General features: G+C 40.8%; 1 protein-coding gene across 7 annotated transcripts in view; it reads right to left on the minus strand.

Annotated features, from left to right (window-relative positions):
• CEP120 (centrosomal protein 120) overlaps positions 1-6,716 on the minus strand; it is a 40,350-nt gene extending 33,634 nt beyond the window's left edge. For 3 of the 7 annotated variants that reach the window (XM_054185413.1, XM_054185415.1, XM_054185412.1), the window contains exons 1-5: positions 6,483-6,714; positions 5,358-5,514; positions 4,329-4,443; positions 3,377-3,518; positions 1,052-1,200 (exon numbers count right to left, since the gene is read on the minus strand). In XM_054185413.1, coding sequence (XP_054041388.1) covers positions 1,052-1,200; positions 3,377-3,518; positions 4,329-4,443; positions 5,358-5,514; positions 6,483-6,534 — 615 coding nt within the window. In that variant the 5' untranslated portion in view covers positions 6,535-6,714. Of the gene's footprint in view, positions 1-1,051; positions 1,201-3,376; positions 3,519-4,328; positions 4,444-5,357; positions 5,515-6,482 lie in introns of those variants that run through there. The other 4 variants (XR_008463786.1, XM_054185416.1, XM_054185417.1 and 1 more) reach the window with 4 other exon arrangements.
• Between the last annotated feature and the right edge of the window lie 16,336 nt (positions 6,717-23,052).

The following is a 23,052-nucleotide window of genomic DNA, read 5'->3' on the forward strand; positions in this document are numbered from 1 at the left end:
TCTCAAACTGCCAAGTAGCTGACCTAAATCCTAGCTTGCACTGCACACATAAAAGAAAGCTTCTACATTAATACTTGGATTGTTTAAAAAAATATCTTACAAGCATACCAATAACTTGCAAAATGGGACTGTAACTGACATCATATATTCAATAATGTCAAGCACTGAACAAATATTCAGAAACAACCAGTGCCTCCACAAAATATTTATAGTGTAAATAAACAATGCAGATTAGATACCAAGTTATACAATAAAGACTGGAACAGCCAGCAACAGCTACTTCATGTTGTAGCCACTACAACTGTGAGTTCAACGTCTAAAAAAGGCACAAGCTACCCCAGAGTGATCACGATAAATCTACTTCAAAAGGCCATATAATTCTGACATGGAAAATTATTTCCTCTGAAAAAAAAGATGACAAGACTGAGGAGAGTTTATCATACAATGTGAGTTACAGATCAACGAAAAAAAAAGGTCACACTGGCTTGGAGTTGTGACTTTTGCAGTAACTTGGGCCTACCTGTATTTTTAAAATCAGACAGTATGTATCAGTGTGGTACAGTACAACATAAGCACAGCAGCCGAGGTCTAAAGCTAAAATAATCACATTAGCATGGCACTTCATCCAAGCTAATAAGTCCTTCCCTTAGGCAACCTATAAACCCTACTATTATGTACATCCCGCGAATGTAAAAGGTATTTCATCTCATTTGAACTTCAGCACATAGGCACATTGAAGACTCATATTATCCATACATGCACTTTTTATACTATATTGTAATATAAAATGTGTGCATTTCATAAAAGCGCATAATTTAAAGTAATGCAATTCTAGTGCTCCAAAAGAATTCTGATCTTTCATCTGTACTTTGACATGCAAGCACTACATAGAGTTTTAAAACTCAAATTAATGTATTCAGTATGGGACAAGGCTATTTATGGCAAGAAACTTTAAGACAATAAAAAAGTCCTAGCTAGATAAAAGGCACGGGAGGGCCAAAATACAGACCTAGGATAGTACTTAGAACCTACACATAGCAAGGAAACAAACCTGTTCCAACTGTGTGGCAAAAGCAATAGTTACAGACAAGACAAAGTAGTCTCTGCAATACTCTGCTGGTCCAATTTGATGATAGCCCTCTTCTTCATTCAAGACTGGTACAATACTTTTAGGGTCTAGTCCAGAAAGAAGGGCAGATGCTAAGAGATAAGAAAAAAATTAAGTAACTTATGACCTTATTAATTGCTGCAGGAATCTTCCATCTAACTGTAATTTACCTTTACTTATTGTACATGTGGAAAGAAAAAATTACCAATAGAGATCTTGATGCTTGATTCCAAAGCATTTCAACACAAAAAAGTCCCTAAGTAGCTCAGGTATAGCTACAAAAAAAAAATTATGAAATCAATTTCTATTCAGTGGGCACAGATGTTATTTTGAACACTATGCTAGACAGAACGCTAGTGCATATTTTTACTTAATGTTACAGTGGATAACATTACAGTGACTGCAACTTTATTTCATTAGTTTAGAGTCTACCATGCTGTTTCTTTATTTTACTCATTAAAGGAAATGCAAGACAGAAACTGCATACGACAACCTGTTCAACTGTTGAAAGAAGTACAATGTCTCGTTCCACTGACCTTTGGGATGTTTAATTTAAAAATTTTTTATCTGAAGTCCTCAGTGCATAAAACACTTCGTATTCTGGTTTATTCGCTTCTACTCTATGGTGCCAGTAACTCAATACATTTCAAAGCACCTCAGGTTACAGCAAATAGGAATAATAACACAGCACTTCTGCTGTGAACCAAAAGGTTCTATTTCAAACACTGGAAACTTTAGACCACTTAAGCCAGTGAAGCAAAAAAAAAAAAATAAAAAAAATCAAAGCATGAATCCCAAAAGGAAGACATCTCCATAACTGCCTGACTAGACTAGAACTGGGTAGTCTAGCTTTGTCATACCCAATGCTTGGAACATTAACTTTAAACCAGTGAAAATCTACATGTTTGTTTTCCTCCATTGCCTAAATATGATATTGACTATCTTGAGACAACAGAGGAAAGGGAAGGGAAAAGCTGGCAAACTTGTTTGCATCAATTATTCCACAGAAAGCATGAAGTGGAAGACAGTGCTGGGTGAAGGCAGAAGGGATTTCTCATATTTTTTGCCAGTGTAATGAAGGGTAGGAGAGCTTGCAGGCAGAAAGATCACAAGGGAAGCACAGGTTAACAAGTCATTTGCAGTAGTTCCTTGCCTCCTTTACAAACTTTACAGTACACAAAATTCCCTGTGCTTTGCTATGAACCTGAAAGCTAAGTGATTACACTGGAACTTCAATATTGCCTTAACCACCCTTGCAATACAGCTACATCCAAGCCTGGGCCAGAAACCCTGCAAAGCACTTACTGCCACTGACCACCTTGTTTTCACAAAACCACAGCCATAGATCATGATAAGCAGATGATGGAATTAGAATTAGGAAAAAGTTACCCCCAGTGCAAGAACACAAAGTACTGTAAGTAGGAGAAAATCCATTAGTTGTAAAAGAGGCTCAGTTTTTAGAAATGAAGTAGACAGACTTTGTGGTGGGGGTGAAGGGAGGTAAATCTGTTTGTTTTGTGGGGGTCTTTTTTAAAAATCAAGTTTCTAAGGGTTTGGGTTTGTTTTGTTGTTTCATTTTTTTTTTAAAAAAAAACCTACTAACTTGCATTAAAAAATCCCAGATAAAAAAAGTCACTGAAAAGCACAGCACATAAATAAAAACATTTACTAGCATAATATTTGAATTCTAATAGATTTTTGACACATTTCACTAATTACTTTTGCAAAAAATGTACAAGGGAGTCCAGAAGTGGAATGAGTCCCAACTGTAAATTTTAAGTAGATGTTACTATAAAAACTTATCAATAGAACACTATTTAAGTTCCAAATGGTTTAAATTAGATTACAAACATCAGTAAAGGGGAGCAGCCTACCCAACAAATGAAATATTGCACTACTTTATAATTCCAAGCCCAAAATACTGAAGCTGCATCCTGTGAAGAAGCTCTTTTCTTATTTTTTTATTTCAGAACTTTCTAAAGCCCTGAAATATGAGTAAAATGTCCATAGGAGTAAACACTGAGTTCAAAGATGGTTGGTTTGCAACTCTGTCCACCTGAAAGGTCACGCAATTACCACATTAAAGCATCCTTGTAAAGTTATTACCACAAGGTACATTAATCAGCTGAAGAGAATTTGCATTGGAAATGCTATGAAATTTAAGTTCTCTAAAGACTCAAATCAACACATTTGCAACAAACGATATGTTCATCTGGCACAGGCACATTTTTAATTTAAAGCAAGTGATATTCTTATCATGTTACTTACCCTTCCCTTGTCTAGGGGGTGCCTCCTTTGCTTTAAAACCATCGACTAGTGCTTTTGAATCAGTTTCCAACACAACACCTACTTGTATTTCAGATTTAAATTTAGTGTACTTGTTACTAAGCAGAGGATACCATTTTGGTGCCTACATAATTGAAAACAAAATTAAAAACCAAAAGCATTTAAGAACTCAGGAAAATAATATAATATTGTTACAGGAAAATTAGACTTGCTCTAGCATTTCTACTTCATCTACTTTTTTTTCTTTCCAAAGGTTTGGTCTACTTTGAGTACACTATTATACTGAAAGATGCTATAGAATGATTCCTGGAAGACTACCTGAACTCTTTTACACTGATTTGTACAGTAAACAAATTAGGAAGAAAAATATACCATAAATCTTAGAAAAATTCTGAACTGAAAGTTCAGAGTAAGTGATATGGATCACAAATCCTTAAGAACACTAAGGTCCTGCTATGACCCATATCAGAGTTATGTTTTCATCATGCACAACACAGAATTTTGATCAATTAAATTCATATAAACATTTACATTATATTTACTCTGTGCTGTATTAAGGAGCTAGAACTTCTGATCCCTTAACACACCTTCCACTGAGGCCCATTAAAAAAAAAAAAATAAGACCTGATTTGATGAGGGAGACTCAATTCAATTGCTTTGAAAATCTTTTCCAGGCAATTAAATCATGGAGTTGCTTAAAAGTATCGCTTACAAGTGCTTCTCAAATTCAGAAGTGCAAAAGTATTTTCACTTTCCCATGCTCTTACAGAGTCAGGATGTTTTCTCCTCAAAAAACCAAAACACATAATCAACTAGGAGTCATACTCCAAAACAGGACTCGAAAGTTTTGCCTGTGCCTTAACTCAAATTCTACTACCTGTAACAGTATCATGTCAAAACATAAATTTTTAAAGCTTTATACCCCATAAGATACCTGTTTCTTTTCCTGTACAGCCCTTAAATCAAGTACAATATAGCCTATATTCTCTTTAGCTGAAGATACAGGATCCAAAGCAAAACACTGGAGTTTGATAGGTGTACGCTGCAGCCTGAAAAAAACAATTCAGTTGAAATTCACAGTGTGAGAGTTATCTATGCAATCAGTTCACAAAAATAATTCATAAGTTTCAAAGATACCAATGATACAAAGTGTATTTGTCACATAACTGGTTTTAGTGAGTAAGTGAGAAACTGAGTTTATATTGAACATCTAAAAATTCATCATTAAGTGGGAGAACGTACAAGTGGGTTAATTTGTAAGAGGAGTGTATTGGAGTCTCACATATCGTCAAGTGCTATATATATTAGAGACAAATAAATTCAATCTTATCCACATACAAGAAATAAGCACTGTACCTCACATGAAACTGGGATTTCACTTGTGAGGGTATATTAAAAATAGGACTTATGCAAAAGATTTTTGTGCAAAGCACTTAATACTTCAAGGCATAGATAAGGTGTCTAGCATAAGGTACATGTAGTCTTTTTTCTCTCAAAGATAATATGGCCTTTTTAACATCTTTGAAAATATGGAGGTAATATCATCTGTCAGTCAAAACCAAATTACAGCTATGGAAACCTTATTTAATTTCTCAGCTCTTCTATTTGACATTTTCAAACATATTTTACGTAAGCTTTTCAGGCTTGAAGTTAAGTTAATTCTGCATCACAGTATGCACAAAAAAGCTTGAATCCAATGCTTGAACTATAGCATTACTAATTTGCTTTAAACTCTTGGGTTTTTTTCAGTAGTGTAAAAACATACCCTTTAGAATTTTGAAACATCACTTGTCTTGCCACATACTACTTTTGTTTGTTGTGGCAACATTATGGTAGATCAGTGTACAGCTAAATGTTTCTAAAAAAATTCAGATGACAGTAACACAAAAATTGTATTTCAGTAGCTGTAAAGACAAGAAAATTAAGTTTTATCTCCAAAATAGACTTAACTTTCTAATGTTACCTGTGCTGATGAAGTGCTTTCCTATCAAGTTCCCAAGCCAATTCTGTAGCAAATTCTGGCTGATCGGTATGCTCTACAGGATCCGTAGCCAACTGTTCACCATCAAACTTTGCTTCAACTACAAGCACATGTTTGGGTCGTCTTGGAAAATAGCGCCCTGCAAAAGAATGTAATTGCCACATGCTATCACTAAAAAAGAAGTAAGAGCTCAGATGTACACCACAAATCAACTACATAAATATACTTTTTTTCTGTATCCTAACTGTGCTAAAGCTAAATCCCACATATTAAAAAAAAAGTATTCCCACTATGCAGAAATAAGAAAGATGAACATACCATGAAACAGACTATTTGTGAAGCACCCAGAAACAGCAAGACATGAAGTAACAAAGAACAGCAAGAGAAAGAAACTAGACAACTAGCATGATTTATTTTTGAGAAATCTATGACTGGGAATAGATCAAGTGAACAGGTTAGAGACAGAGATTGAATGTTTTGCCGCTACTGAAGATTTTATCACTATCCCACATTAAAGCAGCAAAACACAATATAATGAAAGCCATGAAAGGCATTTTTCCAATTACCTGTTATTGAGAAAAAAAATAAAAATCATTACTAGATTAGGAGAGTGCCTAAAGCTGTACAGGATTTTTCCTGGGTTCAACATCATCCCATATTCTGATTAGTAATTTAAATGAACAAAATGAAGTAAGCACTTCTAAAATTTACATGTGTCACAGTGCTGGGAGGGTCTAATGCATGTCAGGAAACAGGATCTTTAAAGTTACCTTAGCAAACGACATAAATGGACAGAGGTAATAGGATTTACTTGGCAAAGAGAACACACTAGGCCAAAAAAACCCCACAACCAAAGAACCCGAAAGAGAAATAAACACCAAAGCAAATGAAACCCTTACACTCACACACTACCGATTAGCTAGGTATTCAACGCTATAAAAATAGCTTACAGTGTATTGACAACAGGGGACAGAAACATCAGAATACTATTTTAGGAGGGGCAGACACATGAAGCGATCCTGAACATCGCAAGACATCGGCTGGACCCCAACGTTTTGGTCCAGATCTTTACTGAAATGCGGCCTCTCTCGCCCCCCTTCTGTTTACCTTCCAGGACGGAGACGACGATCAGCAGCCGATCGGCGGCTCGGGAGACCATCTCCCCGCTCCGCCCAGGCACCGCGAAGGGCAGCCGCTCCCACGGCGGAGCGGAGGGAGTAAGGGGAACCCCGCCAACCCTCCCGTGCTGCCGCCGCTCGCCGCCCCTTTACCGCCTCAGCAGCCTTTAAAAGCCAACGGCCGCCCGGCGCCGCACTTCCGCCTAGCAACGTCGACCCCGCCCGCCACACGCCGGTACGCTTCCGGCGCGGGACGACACCGCCCCGCCCTATGGCCCCCTGGCCGCACTAGCCACGCCACTGCATCACAGGCCACGCCTCCCGGTCGCCTTCCGCGGCCGCGGCCTGAGCCGCGCGCGGCGACTCCTCCGCCCCACTCCCGCCCCGCCCAGAGCTACGTCACCTGCATTGCGTCAACTACCCGTTTTCCGGGTAGGAAATGGGGTGTTTCAGGCTGAAAGGCTGGAGCTCAACCCGTAACTCCTGTGGGGGCTCCGCGCCCTGGCGTCGGCAGGGCCGCGGAACCGGGCGGGGAGTTGTCGAACGCGCTTGGTGCGCGGCGTAGACCCAAGGAAAACTAGTCGAAAAATCTAATATTTGTAAATACAAAGTACAAGTATGGCATTGCAGCCTTCCCAGGCACTTTGCATTGCCAGTCGACACCTACCAGCTGCTTTAAAGACATCCGGGCTATTGAAATGGCGAAACTTCATTGTTTTTTTTCCCCACTGTGGTGAGCAGCAGGGCAGAACAACCTCACAGAATCACAGAACGGTAGGGTTGGAAGGGACCTCTGGAGATCATCTAGTCCAGCCCCCCTGCCAGAGCAGGCTCACCCAGAGCAGGTGGCACAGGAACGCGTCCAGGGGGGTTTGGAATGTCTCCAGAGACGGAGGCTCCACCACCTCTCTGGGCAGCCTGTTCCAGTGCTCTGCCACCTTCAAAGTAAAGAAGTTCCTCATGTTTAGATGGAACTTCTATGTTCAAGTTTGTGCCTGTTTGCTCTTGTCCCGTCACCGGGCACCGCTGAAAAGAGCCTGGCCCCATCCTCCTGACACCTACCCTTTAAGTATTTATAAGCGTTGATAAGGTCCCCCCTCAGCCGTCTTTTTTCCAGTCTAAAAAGACCCAAGTCCCTCAGCCTTTCCTCCTAAGAGAGATGTTCCCGTCCCCTGATCATCTTGGTAGCCCTTTGCTGCACCCTCTCCAGCAGTTCCTGTCCTCCTTCAACCGGGGAGCCCAGAACTGGACACAGTATCAATATCATTCTTGCAAAATGGAGCTTTATTTTGCTTAGATGAGTTTTTAATGTATTTGTTCTGGTCTGAGCGACACGGGACTAATTTCTAATGCCTGGGAATACTGTACTTTTAGAAGAATGTAGTGTCTGAATTTGTGAAAATATTTACTTTATAGCCAGGTATGGTAGGTGGGTTTTGATGTCTCCATGTCCCGAGCCTTGCCAGGTGCAGCGATGAGGAGGAGCGAGACCCGGGCACTTGACCCAGGCTGGCCAACAGGATTACTTCGTGCCATTAATGTCACATTCTATATAAATTAGAAACTCTGCTGAGAAGTTCTCTCTCCTTTGATGGCTGCCATTCCAAGAACTCCTTGCCCTGGTGCCGGACCCCTGAGCCCTTCCCTTCCTCCCAAAGCTGTTGCACTCGCAGTGTCCTGCTGGGAGTGCACAGCTTCCTGCTGACGTAATTGGCTGAGTGCAATCTTTGTGTATTTTATATTGGTATCAGGATCAATATTGTTTCTTTAGTATTATTGAAGTTAGTTATCTAGTCTTACTCTATTAAATTTGTTTCTATTTCAACCCTTGGGTTTCCCTATTTTTTTTTCTGATTCCCCTTCCCGGGTGGGGAAGGGTCATCAGGTGATATAATAATTGTCTTAACGACAATAAATTGTTGCAGGTTTCTCAAACCATAGAAGTATTCTCTCTTCCCTATGAAGTAAATAATCGGTTAACCAATAATACCAGGAATTAGTGTCCCCTGGCACCCCAAATTGCATGTATGCCTTGACTGTGAGCCAAAAGAAACCTTTTTTATGTTTACAATCTTTCGTTTATTAGATAGTCTAGCAAAAACTTTGTGCTGACATAAAATCCTTGTGTTTTAGTAACACACATATTCCGGAAAGATACTGAGTCACTATTTGCAAACATCAGGAGAGGGAGAACCCTTTTCCTTTTGCAGGAGTTTATTCTGGTTCTGAAACACTGTTAAATGCGTTTTTCTTTTTTCTGAGTTGAATCTGCCTGAGTTCAGTTCTGGCTGGTGCTTTTTGTGATGGCATCTTCTATTGTGTAACACTTCATTTGGTATGACAACACTTTGTTTGTTTACAGTAATTCTTAAATTCTATCACTGTCCCAAGTTCTTAAATTTCTATCACTGTCAGCTTCTGCAAACCAGGTTATAGGTACTTTTTAAAGAAGACCTGGAGGCAGACCTCTGAAAAGTGAGTAATTTTGGCTAGGGAGGGAACATTATCACAGGAGATGACAAAAATGTACCATTTACCTGGCAGCTGTTTTAATTTGAAAATTGATTTCTCTTGGTGTGATTCCTGGAAATAATGTCTCCTTCTGGTGTCTTACATGAGTTTATTCCATATCAGAGTCCAGCAGTTTGTAACCAGAATAAAGCTACTGTCTCAGTAAATAAAGATTAAAAAAAAAAAAAAAAAAAAGTTTATTGTAGAAATTAAAGCCAGTAGTGCTTTCTGGCTGAAAAAGCTAATTAAAAATTATCCCTCAGTAGGCCTCTCTTTTTTCTCACAACAGTCAGCTATATTTCATCACTTTTTGTTCCTTGCTATTTTTGGCCTTTCTTCACTTCATATTTTCCTGTACTTTGTCTCTCTAACCTTCCTAATCCTGAGAAAGATTTTTCCACTTTCATTCTTACCTTCTCTGCAGACTACTCACCCAGACTGGTATTTTCCTCTAAGGACAGTCTTCATAGTCAGCTTCTTTACTTTTTAATTCCTTTTGCTTTATTATGTACTGCTTACTTGAATAAAGGATGTTGTCCTTTTTCTCATCAGTCTTTTTGGGAATAAATAATCGCAAGTCCCAGAGTTCTCTCTGTTAATCATGTTTTCTGTGATTTTATTAATTTCTGTTGCCCTTCTCTGAACTCTTCATTAGCCCTCACTGTTCTTTATTGACAGTGCCTGTAGGTGGATAGACTACATCAGGGAGGGCCACCTTCGTGTTTCCTACAACAGAGTCAATGTGTTTTCCTGCACGTTCTCCACTTTCTTCTTGTGAACTACTGCTGGAAAAAACAACTGCTGCTTCTTGTAACTGCTCCTGGATTTGCTTTTTGCCCATTTAGTAAGCTGAACTGGTTCAGCACAGGGTCAGACAAATGCCAGAGCCAGTACAAAAGAGCGAGAGCACGGGCCTGACAATGCTGGTTTATGGGTCTTTGTGTCTGCACATGGCAGAGCATGTGGGATCTCGCCTTTTGGCAACAGCAAGCCATTAAATCAGGTCACCTACTTCATGAAACTTTATTCTCTCCCGGCCCTGGCCTGACTGTTATCTTTATGTTACAGGTATTAACTGTGCCAAGAGCCTCATCACCATTAACCTTTTCCAGTAAAAGCTTTAAAAAAAAAGGGGGGGTGGAGTGGGGGAGAAGAGTAAAAAGACATTAAGAAGACATTGGGACCTCCTTGGTCTTACCAGATTCATTTGTTTTGCAGAACGCCAAGTCTTCCTCTAATCTTCCTGTCACCATCAAAGAATGTTTTCTTATGACACTTTCCTGGTCTTGCCTAGTTGTATCTCATCTTGTGCATTTGCCTGCCCAGGTGTCAGGCTGCAGGCTGTGCCCTGCTCCTATGCCAGTCGCGGATGGCAGCAGTGAGCACACCGGTGGGAGGTGTGCCCAGGTAGAGGAACTCCTCTGCTTGGTCACAGAGCTCCGGGAGGGGGTGAGGAGGCTAAGGAGGATCAGGGAATGGGAGAGAGAGGTAGACTACTGGATCCACACCCCACCTTCCCCGGGACAGCCCCGTCAGGCAGGCAGGATGCATGATATGGGTGATTCCCTAACCTCTCTTCACCCAGCAGAATGTGGTGACTTAAGGGATGGGGGGAATGGTGACAAGTTCCTGCCCGGTGCATCAGGCGCATCTCCTCTGTGACTACCCCATCTTCCCAGGTGCGCTTGCATAACAGGTAGCAGGCTCTGCAAGTGGAATGAAGCAATGACGAGGACGATGTTTCATCTAGGTTGGAGGTGTCACCAAGATTAAGTCGGCCTACACCCTGCATCAAAACCACTTCCATAAAGAAAAAAAGATGGGCTGTTGTTATAGGAGACTCTCTTCTGAGGGGAACAGAAGGTCCAATATGTCAATCAGACCCACTTCTTAGAGAATTCTGCTGCCTCCCTGGGGCCCAGGTTAAAGATACCATGCGGAAACTTCATAACCTGCTGTGGCCCTCAGATTATTTTTCCATTATTGCTTTTTCATGTAGGCAGTGATGAAGATGCAATAAGACTTCGAAAGGCTATCAAAGGAGACTTCAGGGCCTTGGGATGACTGGTTAAGGGATCAGGAGCACAAGTAGTGTTCTGCTCTATCCTTCCAGTTGCAGGGAATGATGAAGGAAGAAACAGGAAGAGCCAGCAGATCAATCCCTGGCTCCAAGACTGGTATCACTGGCAAAATTTTGGATTTTTTGATGATGGGTCAGTCTACATGACACCAGGCCTGCTGGTGACATATAGAGTACACCTGTCTCAAAGGAGGAAAAGGATCTTTGCACAGGAGTTAGCAGGGATCATTGAAAGAGCTTTAAACTAGATTTGAAGGGGGAAAGCATTAAAACCAGGCTTCCTAGAGATAAACTTGGGGGTTGCACGCCAATGTTTGAGGGACAGTGTGCCAGTGAGGTCCTTTGGTCTGCTCCAGGATGTGCTGAGTACAGTGGAGCAAATTTGAAATGTCCCTGGACTAATGCACGCAGCACTATAGCCATCTCAGTGGAGGTAGGGGTGGAGATCCACGTGACAGAAAAGATGCAAGAGTTGATGTGTTGGAAACCACAGAAGTGCCTGATAACACTTGCACAGGAATTAGGGCTTCTCCCCTCAAAATGATGACAGGATCAATAGCCCAAGTGAAGTGCATCTACACCAATGCACACAGCATGGGCAACAACAGAGCTGGAAGCCATTGTGCAGCTGGAGAACTATGATGTAATTGCAGTCATGGAGGTATGGTGGGATGACGCACACAAGGAGCACTGCAATGGATGGCTGTAAACTCTTCAGAATAGAGAGGCGGTGAGGTAGCCCTGTATATTAGGGAGTGCGTTGACTGTCTAGAGCTTGACAATGATGATGAAAGGGTCAAGTGCTTATGGGTAAGAGTCAGAGGAAAGGCCAAGAAGGCAGATATCATGGGTAGGGTCTGTTATAGATCACCCAACCAGAATGAAGAGGCAGATGAAATATTTTATAAGCTACTCGAGAAGTCTCACGATTGCATGGTGAGATATGCAATTGTGACTGGGGGGACTTCAAATTGCCAGATGTCTGCTGGAAATACAATACACCGGAGAGGAAACAGTCTAGGAGGTTCTTGGAGCATGTGGAAGATTTCCTGACACAGTTGGTGAGCTGCTGGACCTGTTGCTTGTGAACAGAGAAGGACTTGTGGGTTATGTGAGGCCATTTTGGGCATACTGATCATGAAATGATAGAATTTTTGATTCTCAGAGAAGTAAGGGGGGGGTTTGCAGAACCACTACCTTGGACTTCTTGAGGGCAGACTTTTTACTGTTTAGGACCCTGTCTGACAGAGTCCCCTGGGAGGCAGTCCTGAAGGGCAAAGGAGTCCAGGAAGGCTGGACATTCTTCAAGAAGGAAGTCTTAAAGGCACAGGAGCTGTCTGTCCTTATGTGCTGAAAAACAAGCTGGCAGGAAAGAAGACAGGCCTGGCTGAACAGAGAATTTTGGCTAGAACTCAGGAAGAAAAAAAAGAGAGTTTATAACCTTTGGAAAAAGGGGCAGGCAACTCAAGAGGACTATAAAGATGTTGTGAGGCTATGCAGGGGGGAAATTAGAAGGGCCAAAGCCCAGCTACTGTGGTAAAAGTAAATTAAAAATGTTTCTATAAGTTTCTATAAGGACCTGGGGGTGTTGGTCAACAGCCAGCTGAATATGAAGCAGAAGGTGGCCAACAGCATCCTGGCTTGTATCAGAAATAATGTGGCCAGCAGAACTAGGGAAGTGATTGTACCTCTGTACTCGGCACTGGTGAGGCCCCACCTTGAGTACTGTGTCCAGTTTTGGGCCCATCACTGCAAGAAAGACATTGAGGTGCTGGAGAGCATCCAAAGAAGAGGGAACTGGGGTTGTTTAGCCTGGAGAAAAGGAGGCTGAGGGGAGACCTTATTGCTTTCTACAACTACCTGAAAGGAGGTTGTACTGAGGTGAGGGTCAGTCTCTTCTCCCAAGCAGCAGGCAATAGGACAAGAGGAAACAGCCTCAAGTCGTGCCAGAGGAGGTTTAGATTGGTTATTAGGAAAAATGTCTTCACCAAAAGGGTTTTCAAGCATTGGAACAGGCTGCCCAGGGAAGTGGTTGAGTCACCATCCCTGGAGATATTTAAAAGACATGTAGATGTGGTGCTGAGGGACATGGTTTAGTGGTGGACTGGACAGTGTTAGGTTTACAATTGGACTCGATGATCTTAAGGGTCTTTTCCAACCTAAGTGATTCTATGATTCTAATACTGTCTTCTATTTTTGCTTGCTTCTCATACTTCTCCTTAGTAAGTAGCCTAATGAAGAGCTAATTTAGCTAGAACTATTATTCTCATTCCTTGGACTGGAATACTTTGCATGCACATTCTTAAAAAGTTTCTTCAAGGAGCTATGAACTCTCCTAAACAGCTTTGCTAATAAACATGTTTCCAAAAATCTTACCCATTTATCCTTTCAGTTCTGTAAAATGTGCTTTCTTGAAATTTTTTATGCCTTTTACTAAAGGCATTTTTTGATCCAAAACTGGTACAATCTAATGACTTTCAGACTTCAATAAATATGTAATATTGGAAGGGCATCTAAACAGAACAATATAAAGGCAATTATTGTATTAAGATTTTTAATGTTATTGCTCTGCAGCACACTCCTTTTTAATAATTTGTGAGATGGTTTTTAATCTATCTGAAAAATATACATTTAAAAGACCCAGGATATAACAGTAAAAAATCATCACTAAGAACAACCAATGTGTTTTATTCATAAACCAGCCCGTTTTTCAACTGCAGTCATTTTCTATAACATTATATGAAACACTATATGAAAATCAATGTGGTTTTCCATTTTCTAAGTTTAATTGTTTAATGCATATTAAGCAAATTAATGTCATTATGCTTCTCTTTTAGCAATAGAATTAGAAATGTATCACTTTCAAGATTCATTTGTCAATTTGTAATTCAATTTCCATGAAAAAGATAGAGATTGTCCAGTATCTTGTGCCTCATTACCATCTTCACTTATCGCACATCTCTAAAGGAAAAATATAATTACAATTATGTAAATACAATTATACAAGCAAAACAAGAAGCGAATATTAGGTACAATATTTAAGTTAGCATCGGTTATGAAATTTTCTTCATACAGACAATGGTTGAAGTAATTATTGAATTAATAAATTGTGACTACCATTATTAAATACTTTAGTCAAAATTAGTTGGTTTTATATTCTTATTTTAGAGGCTATTAAGTTATAACAGTTCTTCATAATTATTAGCCAGTTTTCCTTGGCATAGCTATTTTTTCAATCCCAGATTCACTTCCCTTTGATATTGTATATAAATTTTGCTTCCATATATGAAGTTATGCCTCATTTTACAAGGTAACTTCCTCTGCCTTCATTACTTTATTCTCCTAAATAAATATTTTAAGATTTATTTCTGTTGACTTCAAAAGACTTGTACTTGTTGCATTTCTGACTAAATTTACAAATAAGAAGACTGAGTTATTCCTGCTAAAATTACATCTGTTTATCTATATTTTCCGTACATGCTCCTACATGACTTTCATCATTCTACTAGCCAAGCCAAATGAAGGTATTGAATATTTCAACCAGCATGCCTTAGATGTTTGGCCCTCTCCTTCCTGTTTTGGGATTATTTTTAATAATATATACTTATATGAAAAATGCCAGGGGGATGAGCGTTCAAATAAGGTGAGAAGAGGATGAAACTGGTAAGTATTCTATCTCACTTGGAGATTCACCCCAATAAAAGCAATCAGTCCTTTCTCATCAAGTGTGAATTCTATTAGTTTGCTCAAATTGGGACCATTGTATTTCCCACTACAGTTCAGATAAGCAGCTGTAGTATGGCATTACCAATGTTTGAAAACCTGTTGTGATAGCTTCAGAGATTCCCCCTTGTCACCTCTAACAGGCTAGAATAGCATCAGCATATACATAGCTGAGAAATGGTCATATGCAATTCAAACAGGGATGCATTATCCTCTCCATCTGGCATCTTGTTTCATGGTAGCTTAGTCCTGAAGACCTTTCTGCTTGGAAGCTAGTATTGTTTCCTTCAGCATTTGTGTTGGAGGAGGTTCTGTAAATATGGTGGTGCTTTTGCACCTTAAGCACCAGGTGCTTAAAAATGACTGGTGCTTTTAACTTCATGTTGTTTCCAGCATTTTCAGCTCAAAATGCACCATATTTGTTCCTGGGTTAATTAATGAATAACCTTAGGGTAGCTATGAATTGACTTAGGATCATTTATTTACTTCTTATTTAACCTGTCTTGCATCTTTTTAACATTTCCAGACTGTTCATGTACAGAGTGGGGTAGGGATTTAAATTGCACTTAAGTGTAACGTGTAACTTGAATTACTCTTCTAGTGGTTATTTGGTTACACTTTGGAATACTTGGAAGTATTCTGAAAAGTTTTGTTTACATTAAAACAGAACTTCAATAAGAGCATACTTAATATAGAGTTTGAATATGAGAAAAGGATATAAAATACTGTCTTTAAGGCAAAATTTAGAATTGGAATCACTGGTCCTCTGTGATGGTATGTTCAGGAAGAGCAGGAACATCATTTAAACAGAGGAAATCTAAATTTAAGAAGATGGGCAGCTGGAGGTGCTTTTTAAAGATTAAATTAGAAGATAACTAACCTTTATTCTTCTGGAAAAGGGAAAACTGAATGGTGAAATATATTTCTTCAGAATAGGTAGGAAAAGATTATTTATTCTCCACTGAGCAGTAGTACACATAACCAAATGGTGTAGATGTCACTGTACAGTTTATTGTACTGCTTAATTCACATAAACTGTATCAGTGAATAGTGCTATCAACGAAAACTAGAATATTGTTAGAAGAATTGGATCTGAAAAGAAAATGGACAGTTAAATATATGAGAAATGAATTAAAAATATCCAGTGGATATTCACAAATTAGGTACAAAAGCTTTGTTCCTGTCTCAAGTCTAGGACTATGTAGAGCTCTATGATGAAAAATTAGAGCATGCTGAAGAATATCAGAATATATTCTGGATCTCCCTTAAGTGTGCCTGTGCTGTGACTCTTCCAGGACTGTTCAAGTAATTTACCAGATTGTTCCTGTTTCTTTCCAGTACCAGGTCAGATTCTGTGTGAAAATGTCTGTGATAGGAATTCCTAAGACTAATGATGGCTAATGGCTAACGGCTTCTAAAATTTAAAAAGTGCCATCAGTGGATACATTGCTGATGATCTTGTGTCATGTGGTCTTCTGTTATTTGGCTGCTCACTGTTCGCCTTGTAACTACTGCCAAATCCTAATTATTTGGAAGGAGGAAAACTTTCAGTCAATGTTTCAAGGGGAAAAAAAAAAAGACTCAGTAAAAGTAAGCATATTTCATGGGCTCTGTTTTTTACTGCTCTGGTATTCTTACAGATGTTTACATTTTTCAAAGTTCTAAAGTACTTGTGTAGAAATAAGACATCTTGAAGGTTACACTGTGACTGAAATTTAAACTGAAATAATTTCAGCAAATGGCATTTCCTCATGATTAATGGTGAAAGGAATCTCTTATATCATCAGCTTCTCCTCATCACTCATTCATTCCCAGGAAACTCCTTGCACCTTGAGAGCACTAATACGTTAAATACAAAGTTAAACTAAGGGGCTAATTCAGAACGCATGTGAGTCAATGAGAAGCTTCCTTTGAAGGGATAGCTTTCATGGCTTTTGGATCTTGTCCCAAGTGACCAGGAACATAGTCTTACATCTCTGCAAGCAGAAAGGTCATCCACACAGTTCCGGTCATATTTGAACAGCAAACACAGTAGATTTTTGTCATTTAACCAAAGAAAATGGTATACTTTGGGCTTGCATAACCCAGCAGGTCAATGAAAAACTAAGAACCCTGATCTCCTGAATCTTAATTCTTTTATCTATATACTAGGCCTTGCTGCTCTTAAGATAAATCAAGACATTATCTTTCTTTTTCAGAGAGACCATTTGTCAAAATCATCAAAATAATTCTTCAGTCTGTGGTCAGTGACAGTAAAAATGCTAAAATGAGATACTTTTTAGAGCATTTTAAGAAAAAGTCAGTTGGGTCAGGTATTCTAGTTGGGGTTGCTACCAGATCCACTGTTGGTAATGAGATGTACACGTCTAGTTAATTTATTTAAACTTGATAGATTAAGAACAGGCAGAAGATTTGATGAAAAACAAAAGAAAATCACAGAACCACAGAATCACAGAATGGTTTGGGTTGGAAGGGACCTTAAAGATCATCTAGTTCCAACCCCCCTGCCATGGGCAGGGACACCTCCCACTAGACCAGGTTGCTCAAAGCCTCATCCAGCCTGGCCTTCAACACTTGCAGGGATGGGGCATCTACAACTTCCCTGGGCAACCTGTTCCACTGCCTCACCACCCTCGCAGTAAAGAATTTCTTCCGGATATCCAATCTAAATCTACCCTCTCTCAACTTGAGGCCATTACCCCATGTCCTATCGTAACGCTCCCTGACAAAGAGTCCCTCCCCATCCTTCCTGTAGGCCCCCTTCAGGTACTGGAAGGGCGCAATAAGGTCTCCCCGGAGCCTTCTCTTCTCCAGGCTGAACAACCCCAACTGTCTCAGCCTGTCCTCATAGGAGAGATGCTCCAGCCCTCTGATCATCTTAGTGGCCCTCCTCTGGACTTGCTCCAACAGGTTCGTGTCCTTCTTGTGCTGAGGACTCCAAAGATGGATGCAGTACTCCAGGTGGAGTCTCACCAGAGCCGTCATAGAAGGATGCCAAATTTGTCAGGCGCGATTTGCCTTTCGTGAAGCCATGTTGGCTGTCACCAGTCACATCCTTATTTTCCATGTGTCTTAGCAGAGTTTCTAGGAGGATCTGCTCCATGATCTTGCCAGGCACAGAGGTGAGACTGACTGGCCTGTAGTTGGTGGACTCAGAGATGATTTGGAGTTTGGATCAGCTTGTCTGTGCTGAGGTTACACAGTAAGTATTCTTAAGACATTAGTGAAGAAAAGAAAAAGAATTATGTCAGTGCAATAACTTTCCCAATTCTGATGTCACAAGCAGCAGTGTAAATTTCATTATACGGAGGCAAGCGGAACATTCAGAGTAGGCGTAACAGTTAACAAACTGGTGGGGAAATGTAATTGTCTTAATAAACTACTTATAACAAGAAGCACTAGTGCTGTTCTGCCCTGAGGGAATGACATTAATCAAAGACTGCTGGCACTGGACTGCTTTCCAACTTGGGGATTATATTTCTTCCCCTAAATACCTGAATTCTAAGATGCTATCTGTGCAGACGCACAGCATAATATTCTTGACAAACTCACTAATATACTGGGGCACTCAGGTACATAGAAAAAATCCAAATGAATGTCAAATACATGTTGGTGATTATGACACTAAAGTCAAGTGATGCATGCAAGTCACATTCTAGGATCTGCTTTTAAATATCTGTATATATGTATAATAAGTCCTTACAAAGGATTAAATTAGAAACTATATATATAATAAATACATATAAATATACTATATATAGAGTATACTATATACCACATATACATATGTATAGTATATTATATATTATATATATACTATATATATTTATTATATATAATATAATGAACAGAATATGGAGAATATGTGTATAACATCTATTTAACAAGAAATAACAGGTATGAATGTTCTGTCTCCGAGGACCAGAATACTGAAAGTGTGCTAAAACTGATCCTTAAGGCAGGGATGACTTCATTGTAGTGTTCTGTGTAGATTGTAGGAAGCAGCACACAGAAAAAGACAGTCTAAGTCGAGGGAGTTTACAGTCTAGCAAACAGTAATCTGTACTTTCATTTTCATGCATTTGCTCACACAAACTGTCTCTGCAACTGGTAACTCTGTGCCAGTGTGAGTTGCATCTGGTCTTGGATGGACCAGATGAACAGAGAGTTGAGAGACAGGATATTTAATCCTATTACGGAGTTGGATGGCTCTGTAATAGAAGATTGAATGACTTACGTATGAATTTAATCCCCTTTTCCACATACTTTTGTGATGTTCTATCCAGAACATCATAATGTCTCTGAAAAGTTACTTTTTGAGCTAATTATAATGTATTGTGATGTTCATTAGCTACTAAACAGCATATACTCTGTCATACACAATGTTTACCTTTTTTTTTTTTTTTGTAATTGTCAGGCAGGTTGGAAGGTAACTGCTTTTTAAATTTCTAAATCACCAAAATGATGTAAAAAAATTGCAGCTATCATATAAATGAATAGACTCATTCCTCCTCTCTCACAAAGTTTATGTAAGTTACTATTTGAGTGAAAAGTACTTACGAGACAGTTAAATATAAGATATAGCGTCACAGAATATCCTGAGTTGGAAGGGACCCATAAGGATCATTGAGCCCAACTCCTGACAGGGCAACCAAAAGGTAAACCATCTGCTTCTTGAACACCAGCATGCTTGGGGCCATGACCACTTCCCTGGGGAGCTTGTTCCAGTGCTTGACCACCCTCTCAGTGAAGAACTTTTTGACCTTCCCCTGATATCAAACCATTCCCTTGTGTCCAATCACCAGACATCAGAGGAAAGAGATCATCCCTCTCTGCTCCCTTAGTACCTGTACCAAAAGGTTGTCTTCAACATGCTTCAGGAATTTCCCAGACCTCTTTCTGTCTGCTGTATGACAGTCTCAGTTAACATCTGTGAAGTTGAGGTCACCCATAAGGACAAGGGCGACAGATCTGGAGATTTCCCTTAATTCCCTTAATTCCTTCTAGAATACATTGGTGTCACCATCCTGGCTGGGTGATCTATAGTAGACTCCCACAACATCTGCTTTATTAGCTTTTCCCCTACTCCTTACCCAGAGGTTCTCAACCATGTCACCCCCAGCTGCAAGCACTGTACAGTCCAACCCCTCCTTTACACACAGTGCTACCCTTCCACCTCACCAGCCTGTCTCTCCTGAACAGCCTGTAAGCGTCCATCACAGCATTCTGGTCACAGGACTCCTCCCACCAAGTCTCACTTAGGCCAGTGTTGTTGTAGCCCTGGGACTGAGCCAAAGATTCCAGTTCCCCATTTATTCCTTACACTGTGGGCTGTAGTGAACAAACATTTGAAATGTGCTCCGCTGTCTTTGGTGCATTGTGGAGCAGAGTGAAAGCCCTCACTAGCGCACTGTCACTCAAACCCCATCATGCTGTCCCAGAGATTATCGCTAGCAACCCTGTCCTGCCTTGCACCTCTGCAGAGTCACCTTCCCGAGCAATGGCCATGGCCTGGGCTTCTGCGGGAGAGGACGGCCAGATCCTCTGGCACGTGGAGGGCTGCTACACCTCAATGAGACACTTCAGGTAACAGACTACAGCATGTGCTACTGCATTGAAGCTTCATGCTGTGGACAGAGCTGAGACCTTGGTCCTTGGAATGAAAATCCAGCTTGAGAAGGCAGGTCAACCCCTTTGCCGACTGACACCTTGCATTGAGCTGCAAAGATGGGGTTGGGCTTGTGGGACCTCCCCCATGCCCCCATTGCACAAAAAAACCATCTTGAGTGCTCCAGTATGGAGAAGTTGTGGGGAGGCCTCCTCCTTCTTTCCCTCTCTACTCCCCTGCAAGCTGTGAGTAGCACAGGAGGGGAGTGTCTCAAGGCAGGGCTGGGAGCGTGGAGCAGAAAGGGGGCAAGTACATGATGTGGAGCAGGGTCTACCCCACCCCTGGTGCACCATTCAAGTGCCTGTGGAGACCTGGATGGGAAGAAACATGGCACGTGGAGCACCAGGTGCTGGAGGCAGCTCTTGGCGCATCCCTGGGGCTGAGCATGAGTGGACAAGAGGCAGGGGCTGAACATGCCTTGCACTCTGGCTGCTGAGGCACCTTGACCAGGCTGGGCTTGGGCAACCAACCAACCTCCCGGCTCTGCTGACAGCACAGCTGCAGGACAAGGATCCCGCCTGAGACCAGCACACATGTGACACAAACGCAGATCAAGGAGAAAACTGCACTTTTATTGCATCCAGGGACCGCTGAAAGGCAGCAGCTCCTGAAAGATGCAGGATACCCATGGCGTCTTCATCCTGCAAGAACAGCAGGCAAGCACTTATACAAAATGGACCAGAGAAGCCCTGCCAAGGGGCCGTGCTCAATGTGGCCAATTAAGGCAAAGAATCCCTAGGGACCTGTGCTCATCTGCCCCAGGGCAAAATATTCCTCCCTCACCCCAGCCCCAGGGCACCAGAGGTGTCTTCATGCTGCAAGAGCAGCAGGCCGGAACTTATCCAAAACAGCCCAGGGAGCCCTGGCAAGGGGCTCTGCTCAGTGCTAGAGGGGAAGTAAAAACACAGCCCTGGGGAACAGTGTCAATCTGTCCTGGGGGAAAAGAAATCCCTCCTGACCGCAGACCCAGGGCACCAGTGCTGTCTTGGTGCTGCAAGTGCAGCCCACAGTCACTTACCCAAAAAGGCCCAGAGGAGCTCTGTCAAGGGGCCATGCTCAATGCTGCAGGGGAAGGTGAAAAACCCCCGGGGGCCAGTGCAAATCTGCCCCAGGGAGAAAAATTCCTTCGTCACCCCAGAGCTGGCAATCCCTCCCCAGGGCTCGTCTGAGCAGAGTATTTAATCCAAGGATTTGCCATGACTATGAGTCCTTGCAGTCATCTGCTGCAAATTACCGACAAGGATGTTTTGTGGGACTGTGTTGAAGTCCTTACAGAAGTGAAGGCAGATGACATCAGTTGCTCTTCCCTTATCCACCAGTGCAGTCACTCCATCATAGAAGGCCACTAGATTAGTCAAGCATGATTTGCTCTTGGTGAAGCTATGTTGGCTGTCTCTAATCACCTCCCAATCAATCATCCTTGATGTAGGTTCCAGGAAGATCTGTTCCATCTTCCCCAGGTCAAGCCTGTTTTGCAAATTGTTAATTTGTAAGTGGTCTCCCTATCTTTATCTCGATCCATGAACATTTCTGTCTTACTTTTTCCCCCCTGTCCTGGTGAGGAGGGTGAGAGAGAGAGCAGCTGGGTGGACATCTGTCAGTCAACCAAGTTTAAACCACCACATCACCATGTTACAGAAGAATAAAGATTTTACTCATGACTTGAGAATTAAGAAATGGACGAATAGCTGTTTATTTTTGCAACTTTTTAGCATAATTGAAGCGTAGAAAATTAAAGTACAAGAAACGTATATTGGGCCGTAATTTCAATTTGGTAATTCAGTGTCTGTGAGATAAAACTACAGAAACCCAGTTCTTATTTCTGTTAATGGCATCAGTACAGACTCTGGTGGTTTAAGCTACAGCTGTTTCCATTTCAGCTCCAGATTTGAGGCTGAACCTTTTGGAACACAGCTTGCACCCTATATGGACATGTTGTCAGAAATGGCACATTTAGTGCATCTTACTTTCTGGGTATGTAATTTAAAAAATATTATTCACGTTTTTTTCACTAGTATTCCAAACCCATTGATTTCAGTTGGAATTGTTCAACTACCCACAAGACAGAAAGTTCTGAAAATATGTGCCTGAATTAGGTAATTACTGACATTGTACAGGCTATTGCGCATAAATTGATTAGAAAATATCATAAATATTATTTTTCACTTTTTCGGTATTGCAGGTTTTCCTAATGCCCTCTTGGATTTTTCTTTTTCATATTTTGTATCAAGCTGTCTTACACAATGATATTGCTGGAAGGATCTCTTCCCAGTAATTTTAAAAGAACGTTTCTAAAATTCTGGTCCAACTTTAGTTAAATTTGTAGGAATTGTTTCAGGCCAACTGTATTCTACTCAGAACAAGATTGTTCTGTAATTATTTTACACATATTTAAAAACCATTCTGGGTTTTTAAAACATCTGTGAATTATGAATCCATTATTAACTTTTCCTGGATGTTTAATGAGAAAATAATAGTTCAGGTTTAATGGAATCGACAATTTTGGAAAAACAAGCATGATTTCAAGGGAAAACTGCTAAAACATTGTCAGTCAGTTCTCAAGAAATAAATTTTCTA

Source organism: Rissa tridactyla, chromosome Z (assembly GCF_028500815.1).
Source record: "Rissa tridactyla isolate bRisTri1 chromosome Z, bRisTri1.patW.cur.20221130, whole genome shotgun sequence".
In the NCBI taxonomy this organism is placed as follows: Eukaryota; Metazoa; Chordata; class Aves; order Charadriiformes; family Laridae; genus Rissa; species Rissa tridactyla.